General features: G+C 52.8%; 1 protein-coding gene across 1 annotated transcript; it reads left to right on the plus strand.

The window, feature by feature from the left end:
- The first annotated feature begins 5,240 nt into the window (after positions 1-5,240).
- Positions 5,241-8,354, plus strand: LOC120058798 (keratin, type I cytoskeletal 18-like). The gene is made up of 7 exons (XM_039007534.1): positions 5,241-5,723; positions 6,431-6,513; positions 6,638-6,794; positions 6,987-7,151; positions 7,238-7,363; positions 7,465-7,682; positions 7,996-8,354. The coding sequence occupies exons 1-7, from the start codon at positions 5,307-5,309 to the stop codon at positions 8,144-8,146; spliced, it is 1,317 nt and encodes a 438-aa protein (XP_038863462.1). The 5' UTR covers positions 5,241-5,306; the 3' UTR covers positions 8,147-8,354.
- Positions 8,355-8,633: the final 279 nt, after the last annotated feature.

The raw sequence follows: 8,633 nt of genomic DNA on the forward strand, positions 1-8,633 counted from the left end.
TGGCTGGCGGGCGGTTCTGGCAGATCCTGGCTGGCGGGCAGCCCTGGCGGATCCTGGCTGGCGGGCGGCCCTGGCGGATCCTGGCTGGCGGGCGGCCCTGGCGGATCCTGGCTGGCGGGCGGCCCTGGCGGATCCTGGCTGGCGGGCGGCCCTGGCGGATCCTGGCTGGCTGGCTCTGGCGGATCCTGGCTGGCTGGCTCTGGCGGATCCTGGCTGGCTGGCTCTGGCGGATCCTGGATGGCTGGCGGATCCTGGCTGGCTGACGGCTCTGGCTGCTCATGGCTGGCTGACGGCTCTGGCTGCTCATGGCTGGCTGACGGCTCTGGCTGCTCATGGCTGGCTGACGGCTCTGGCTGCTCATGGCTGGCTGACGGCTCTGGCTGCTCATGGCTGGCTGACGGCTCTGGCTGCTCCTGTCTGGCGGACGGCTCTGACTGCTCCTGTCTGGCGGACGGCTCTGGCTGCTCCTGTCTGGCGGACGGCTCTGACTGCTCCTGTCTGGCGGACGGCTCTGGCGGCTCCTGTCTGGCGGACGGCTCTGACGGCTCGGGACAGACGGGCAGTTCTGACGGCTCGGGGCAGACGGGCAGCTCTGACGGCTCGGGACAGACGGGCAGCTCAGACAGTGCTGGGCAGGCAGGCAGCTCAGACAGTGCTGGGCAGATGAGAGACTCTGGCTGCGCTGGAGAAGAGGAATGCTCTGACAGCGCTGGACAGGTGGGAGCAGCTGGAGAGAGAACCCGGAGAGACAGCCTGGTGCGGGGGGCTGCCACCGGAGGACTGGTACGTGGAGGTGGCACCGGATATACCGGACCGTGAAGGAGTACATGCGCTCTTGAGCACCGAGCCTGCCCAACCTTACCTGGTTGAATGGCCCCCGTAGCCCTGCCAGTGCGGCGAGGTGGAATAGCCCGCACTGGGCTATGCTGGCGAACCGGGGACACCATTTGTAAGGCTGGTGCCATGTACGCCGGCCCGAGGAGACGCACTGGAGACCAGATGCATTGGGCCGGCTTCATGGCACCCGGCTCGATGCCCAACCTAGCCCGGCCAGTGCGGCGAGGTGGAATAGCCCGCACTGGACTAAGCACGCGTACTGGGGACACCGTGCGCTTTACCGCATAACACGGTGTCTGACCAGTACGACACCCTTTCACTCCACGGTAAGCACGGGGAGTTGGCTCAGGTCTCCTACCCGGCTTTGCCACACTCTGCGTGTTCCCCCCCCCCCCCCCCCCCCCCCCCCCAAGAAATGTTTGGGTCTGACTCTCGGGCTCCCAACCGCGTCGCCGCGCTGCCTCCTCATACCAGCGCCTCTCTGCCTTCGCTGCCTCCAACTCCGCCTTGGGACGGCGATATTCCCCTGGCTGAACCCAGGGTCCTTTGCCGTCCAGGATCTCTTCCCAAGTCCACGAGTCCTGTGTCTTCTGTTGCCTCTGTCGCTGCCCTTTTCCACTCCGCTTGGTCCTTTGTTGGTGGGTGTTTCTGTAACGGCTGATTTCCTCCTCTCCGCCTGAAGAGGAGGTGTAGGGATCGGACCAAGACGCAGAGTGGAAAGTGTCCATGATTTATTATGGATAAACTGAACACTAACATGAAACAAAATAACAAATAGAATACAACCGAAAACAGTCCCGTGTGGCACGAATACTAACACGAAAGACAAACACCCACAAAACACACGTGAAACCCCGGCGGCCTAAGTATGATTCTCAATCAGGGACAACGATTGACAGCTGCCTCTGATTGAGAATCATACCAGGCCGAACACAGAAAATCCCAACATGAAAATCACACATCGACAACCCACCCAACTCACGCCCTGACCATACTAAATAAATACAAAAACAAGGGAAAACAGGTCAGGAACGTGACAGAACCCCCCCCCCCCCCCCCCCCCCTTAAGGTGCGAACTCCGAGCGCACCACCTAAAACTCTAGGGGAGGGTCTGGGTGGGCGTCTGTCCGCGGTGGCGGCTCTGGCGCGGGACGTGGACCCCACTTCGATGTTTTTTCCCGCCTCCTTAATCGCCCCCTTGGCCTCCTAATCACAACCACCCTTCATATCAACCCCACTGAACCAAGGGGTAGCACCGGACTGAGGGGCAGATCCTGGCTGGCGGGCGGCCCTGGCGGATCCTGGCTGGCGGGCGGCCCTGGCGGATCCTGGCTGGCGGGCGGCCCTGGCGGATCCTGGCTGGCGGATCCTGGCTGGCTGGCTCTGGCGGATCCTGGCTGGCTGGCTGCTCATGGCTGGCTGACGGCTCTGGCTGCTCATGGCTGGCTGACGGCTCTGGCTGCTCATGGCTGGCTGATGGCTCTGGCTGCTCATGGCTGGCTGACGGCTCTGGCTGCTCCTGTCTGGCGGACGGCTCTGACTGCTCCTGTCTGGCGGACGGCTCTGGCTGCTCCTGTCTGGCGGACGGCTCTGACTGCTCCTGTCTGGCGGACGGCTCTGGCGGCTCCTGTCTGGCGGACGGCTCTGACGGCTCGGGACAGACGGGCAGCTCTGACGGCTCGGGACAGACGGGCAGCTCTGACGGCTCGGGACAGACGGGCAGCTCTGACGGCTCGGGACAGACGGGCAGCTCAGACACTGCTGGGCAGGCAGGCAGCTCAGACAGTGCTGGGCAGATGAGAGACTCTGGCTGCGCTGGAGAAGAGGAATGCTCTGACAGCGCTGGACAGGTGGGAGCAGCTGGAGAGAGAACCCGGAGAGACAGCCTGGTGCGGGGGGCTGCCACCGGAGGACTGGTACGTGGAGGTGGCACCGGATATACCGGACCGTGAAGGAGTACATGCGCTCTTGAGCACCGAGCCTGCCCAACCTTACCTGGTTGAATGGCCCCCGTAGCCCTGCCAGTGCGGCGAGGTGGAATAGCCCGCACTGGGCTATGCTGGCGAACCGGGGACACCATTTGTAAGGCTGGTGCCATGTACGCCGGCCCGAGGAGACGCACTGGAGACCAGATGCATTGGGAAGGCTTCATGGCACCCGGCTCGATGCCCAACCTAGCCCGGCCAGTGCGGCGAGGTGGAATAGCCCGCACTGGACTAAGCACGCGTACTGGGGACACCGTGCGCTTTACCGCATAACACGGTGTCTGACCAGTACGACGCCCTTTCACTCCACGGTAAGCACGGGGAGTTGGCTCAGGTCTCCTACCCGGCTTTGCCACACTCCGCGTGTTCCCCCCCCCCCCCCCCCCCCCCAAGAAATGTTTGGGTCTGACTCTCGGGCTCCCAACCGCGTCGCCGCGCTGCCTCCTCATACCAGCGCCTCTCTGCCTTCGCTGCCTCCAACTCCGCCTTGGGACGGCGATATTCCCCTGGCTGAACCCAGGGTCCTTTGCCGTCCAGGATCTCTTCCCAAGTCCACGAGTCCTGTGTCTTCTGTTGCCTCTGTCGCTGCCCTTTTCCACTCCGCTTGGTCCTTTGTTGGTGGGTGTTTCTGTAACGGCTGATTTCCTCCTCTCCGCCTGAAGAGGAGGTGTAGGGATCGGACCAAGACGCAGAGTGGAAAGTGTCCATGATTTATTATGGATAAACTGAACACTAACATGAAACAAAATAACAAATAGAATACAACCGAAAACAGTCCCGTGTGGCATGAATACTAACACGAAAGACAAACACCCACAAAACACACGTGAAACCCCGGCGGCCTAAGTATGATTCTCAATCAGGGACAACGATTGACAGCTGCCTCTGATTGAGAATCATACCAGGCCGAACACAGAAAATCCCAACATGAAAATCACACATCGACAACCCACCCAACTCACGCCCTGACCATACTAAATAAATACAAAAACAAGGGAAAACAGGTCAGGAACGTGACAGAACCCCCCCCCCCCCTTAAGGTGCGAACTCCGAGCGCACCACCTAAAACTCTAGGGGAGGGTCTGGGTGGGCGTCTGTCCGCGGTGGCGGCTCTGGCGCGGGACGTGGACCCCACTTCAATGTTTTTTCCCGCCTCCTTAATCGCCCCCTTGGCCTCCTAATCACAACCACCCTTCATATCAACCCCACTGAACCAAGGGGTAGCACCGGACTGAGGGGCAGATCCTGGCTGGCGGGCGGCCCTGGCGGATCCTGGCTGGCGGGCGGCCCTGGCGGATCCTGGCTGGCGGATCCTGGCTGGCGGATCCTGGCTGGCTGGCTCTGGCGGATCCTGGCTGGCTGGCTCTGGCGGATCCTGGCTGGCTGGCTCTGGCGGATCCTGGCTGGCTGGCTCTGGCGGATCCTGGCTGGCTGGCTGCTCATGGCTGGCTGACGGCTCTGGCTGCTCATGGCTGGCTGACGGCTCTGGCTGCTCATGGCTGGCTGACGGCTCTGGCTGCTCATGGCTGGCTGACGGCTGTAGGGATCGGACCAAGACGCAGAGTGGAAAGTGTCCATGATTTATTATGGATAAACTGAACACTAACATGAAACAAAATAACAAATAGAATACAACCGAAAACAGTCCCGTGTGGCACGAATACTAACACGAAAGACAAACACCCACAAAACACACGTGAAACCCCGGCTGCCTAAGTATGATTCTCAATCAGGGACAACGATTGACAGCTGCCTCTGATTGAGAATCATACCAGGCCGAACACACAAAATCCCAACATGAAAATCACACATCGACAACACACCCAACTCACTCCCTGACCATACTAAATAAATACAAAAACAAGGGAAAACAGGTCAGGAACGTGACAGCTTTAAGAAGCTAAGAAATTAAATAAAAATAAGTGTTACGTAAAAAATAGAAAAGTAAATTTAAAAAAATAAAAGTAACAAATAATTAAACAGCAGCAGTAAAATAACAAGTGAGGCTATCTCCTACGGCTGTCTCTTCGGTTGAATGCATTCAGTTGTGCAACTGACTTGGTATTCCCTTTCCCTTTCCTTCCTTTGCTATTGATATTAGATTACAATAGAACAGCAGTTGGCTTTCAATATTGATTCTGAATGACTTCTGAATAAGAGTCTATAACTGCTATTTTAAATTCAGTACATTTGCTATCTACAGTTCAATCTTACATAAGTGGCATAGGCTACACTTTCTCCTGGCTCATTGACCATAGTTACCAAACCACAGTTACAATGGGGGTGGAGAGGTGGAGAGGACAGAGTCTATGTAGGAGACTAAAGGTAGTGATAGTGATCGAAGGGAGTGGCGTGTCAGAATGCAGCCTTGTATATACAAACTCTTACATCCATCCTCCTCACGCTCGGTAGAATCAATCTGTGCCAGTGTCAGGTGGTTCTCTGTTTCTTCTTCTCTTCTTCTTGGATTCCCTCTCTGAAGACATGGAGTCTGTACATATCAGTAAGAATCCTAGATTTACTGGGCATCGTGCTGAAAGTGGCAGTGGAGGCCTATACGCAAAGCCATGGAGCTCACAGAGTGCCCATGGCGGTGCAGGGGGACATGGGACCAGAATCTCCTCCGTCCACACCAGCAACAGGCTCGGGGACATCAGAGGAGGGGCAGAGCACCAGGTGTACACAGGTGTTACAGCTGATGTTGGCTTCACTATGGGTAATGAGAAGCTCAACATGCAGCACCTGAATGACCGTCTGGCCACCTATCTGGAGTCAGTAAAGAACCTGGAGCAGGCCAACGGCAAGCTGGAGCTACAGATCAGGGAGGTACTGGAGAAGAAAGGGCCTGCTGGGGCAGACTACAGCCGCTACGAAGCCACGCTGGAGGACCTGAGGAAGAAGGTGAGGCCCTCAAATAATTACATTAAATTCAAGCTTGATTCATACAAAGCATTATGTGTGTGGAATCATATCCTGTTCAGGGTTGGGGTAAATTTAATTTCAATACAAGTCAATTCAGAAAGTAAACCAAATTCCAATTCCACATTTTCCTCATTGAAAATCACTGTTTTTTTTGGGTACTTCCAGAATTGACTGGAATTTAAATGTAATTGACCCCAAGCCTGATCCTGACTGCTCCAAACTGCCCCTACTGTATGGTTAATTGAGTCGCCCCACTCATTAATTTCACAATATTTAAAGCCAATATTTGCAGTTCTCAAATACCCCCAAAAGTACACATTTTTGCTGTAACCCTGGACAAGCACTCCTGATTCAACTCGTCAACTAATCATCAAGCCCCAAAAAATATATACTGCTGGGGGTACTGGAGGACTAGGGTTGGGAAATACCATCTTAAGCCTTTTATTAGGCGAGGTTTCACAGAACCACCCCACAGTAAACTGATATGATTTACAGCACATCTTATCAGAGGTGGCGCCACCATGTTGACGCTGTGTAGATATTTAAGTGAGTGTCACTTTGTTTCCAACTGCACAAGATGGAGTGACGGGTTTCACCAAGGGACGTGTTTATGTTGCTCCACCCTGTAGAACAGATCCACAGATATACCCAGAATCATCCCTCTCCTCCCTCTAATATTTCCTCAGATATTGGAGATGACAGTGGGCAATGCACAGATCGCTATCCGAGTTGAGGGTGCCGGCCTAGCCGCAGACGACTTCAAGGTCAAGTGAGTGCTTATAAACAAAGAAACGTGCTACTTGCTATCATCTGTTGGCATGAATCTATAGGGCCAACATTCTTTCGTTGTGGCTATGTCCACGTCTTTACATTCTTAATGTTGTTGTCAATAGGCATGAAATTGAGATCGGGATGCGCCAGACTGTCGAGGGTGATGTCGCAAATCTGAGGAGAACACTTGATGACACCATCGTGCTCCAGCTGCATCTGGAGAACGATATCGAGTTTCTGACAGAGGAACTGATCAACCTGAAGAAGAACCATGCAGAGGTAAGGAATGGTTCCTGTCAACTGACACATTTTCAAATGGGTTACATAGCTAGGTTACTGACATAACCACCATGTCATTGACCGAATGGATTTCCTGCGATCTGACTAACATTCAGATAGTTTACATAGCTAGGTTACAACCATAAACACTATGTCATTAATTGAATGGATTTCCTGTTTCCTTTGTGTCAGGATGTGCTGGAGCTGCGTACCCAGATTTCCATGTCTGGAGTGCAGGTGGAGGTGGATGCTTCTAAGGGACACGACCTGGGAAAGATCATGGAGGAGATGAGGGCCAAGTACGAGAAGATGGCCTTGAAGAACCAGGAGGAGCTCAAAGAGTGGCATGAATCCAAAGTACGACTCTGTCCTTCCTTCCTAACACTTTGCAATGTTCTGCACTGTATTACTGTGGGTTAACATGTTGGTGTGTGTGTGTCCAGATCACAGAGGTGCAGGTCCAGGTGACTGAGAATACAGTGGCCCTGAAGGAGGCACATACCACATTTAGTGAAAGCAGGAGGAGTATTCAGTCCCTGCAGATTGACCTTCAGTCCCAGATCAGCCTGGTAAGAATTATTATTTTATACAATAGCTACCAAACTATTTCAAAATGAACTCAATCTTGGTGGATCCATCCTACGACCACGTACTTTCCTCCCAACCACAGAATGCGTCTCTGGAGGGGAACCTTCATGACATTGAGATGCGCTACAACATGGAGTTGCAGAAATACAACGCCGTCCTCCTGAGGCTGGAGGCTGAACTGACCCAGATACGCTCCGACATCCAACACCAGACACAGGACTACCAGATCCTGTTCAACATCAAGATGCAGTTGGAGGCTGAGATCGACGAGTACAGGAGGCTGCTGGACGGAGACTTGAAGTGAGTAAAACAAGGAGAGATGACAGGTGGAGCTACATGTCCTGCTTGGTTAGGGTAGTGTAACAACTACAATACCTGAGGTATGTTGAGATGATTAAACTATCAAGTTACTGGAGCGATACAGTGGTACTAGTAGCTTATCATTAAACGGCTGGCCTTGTTCTATTGTTTGCTTGTTATTCTATGAGGCGAGGGAATATTTGCAAATTAGATTCAAACTAGCTTCATGCAACTATGCACAAGGGCCCAGGTCTGATACGGAAATGACTGTGTTGTAGTAATGGTATCTGTCTTTTCATCTGTGTCTCTTTAGAGTTGAGGTTGCTGTCGAGAAGAAACCTACTAAATCTTTCCGAACAAAGACGTTAGTTGTCACCCAGACACTCGTAGATGGCAAAGTAGTGTCTGAAGGAGTGACTGAGGATGTCAAATCTGAAGGAGGGATTGAAGCTGTCCAAGGATAACCACCCAGTCAAGAAACATCTTCTCTCGCATCATCATCATCACCATTATCATCATCACCACCATCATCATCATCACCATCATGACACACCACAACACTCCCAGAATAACAGTTAATTGTTCACAAAATGACCAATGAAACAATCACAATACATGAAGTCAAACACTTAATGTAATGGTTGTATGTGTATGTCTCTGTTTTCATCTACTGTAACCAATCAGGACAAATCAGTTGGTTTCCTCTCTAAATGCATACAGGAAATAAATGCTAAATTGGGGCTCTATTGAATCTGTATTGCTGATAGTAATTTCCTATTGAGCCAAACATCTGCAGCATTTATCAAGTCAAATCAAGCTTTATTTATATAGCACATTTCAGACATGAATGCAACACAAAGCGCTTCACAGGAAAAAAACATCAATAAAAATATCAATATTTACTACACAACAAACATAAGAAGATGAAAAACAAAAGAATGACAATAAAAA

The sequence above is a fragment of the Salvelinus namaycush genome, chromosome 14, assembly GCF_016432855.1.
Source record: "Salvelinus namaycush isolate Seneca chromosome 14, SaNama_1.0, whole genome shotgun sequence".
NCBI lineage: Eukaryota > Metazoa > Chordata > Actinopteri > Salmoniformes > Salmonidae > Salvelinus > Salvelinus namaycush.

Excerpts from the sequence above, each read along its gene's own strand:
- LOC120058798 (XM_039007534.1), top strand. The coding sequence starts at position 5,307 with ATGGAGTCTGTACATATCAGTAAGAATCCTAGATTTACTGGGCATCGT. Across the intron at positions 5,724-6,430 it reads TGGAGGACCTGAGGAAGAAG|ATATTGGAGATGACAGTGGG; the intron begins GTGAGGCCCTCA and ends ATATTTCCTCAG. Across the intron at positions 7,683-7,995 it reads CTGCTGGACGGAGACTTGAA|AGTTGAGGTTGCTGTCGAGA; the intron begins GTGAGTAAAACA and ends GTGTCTCTTTAG.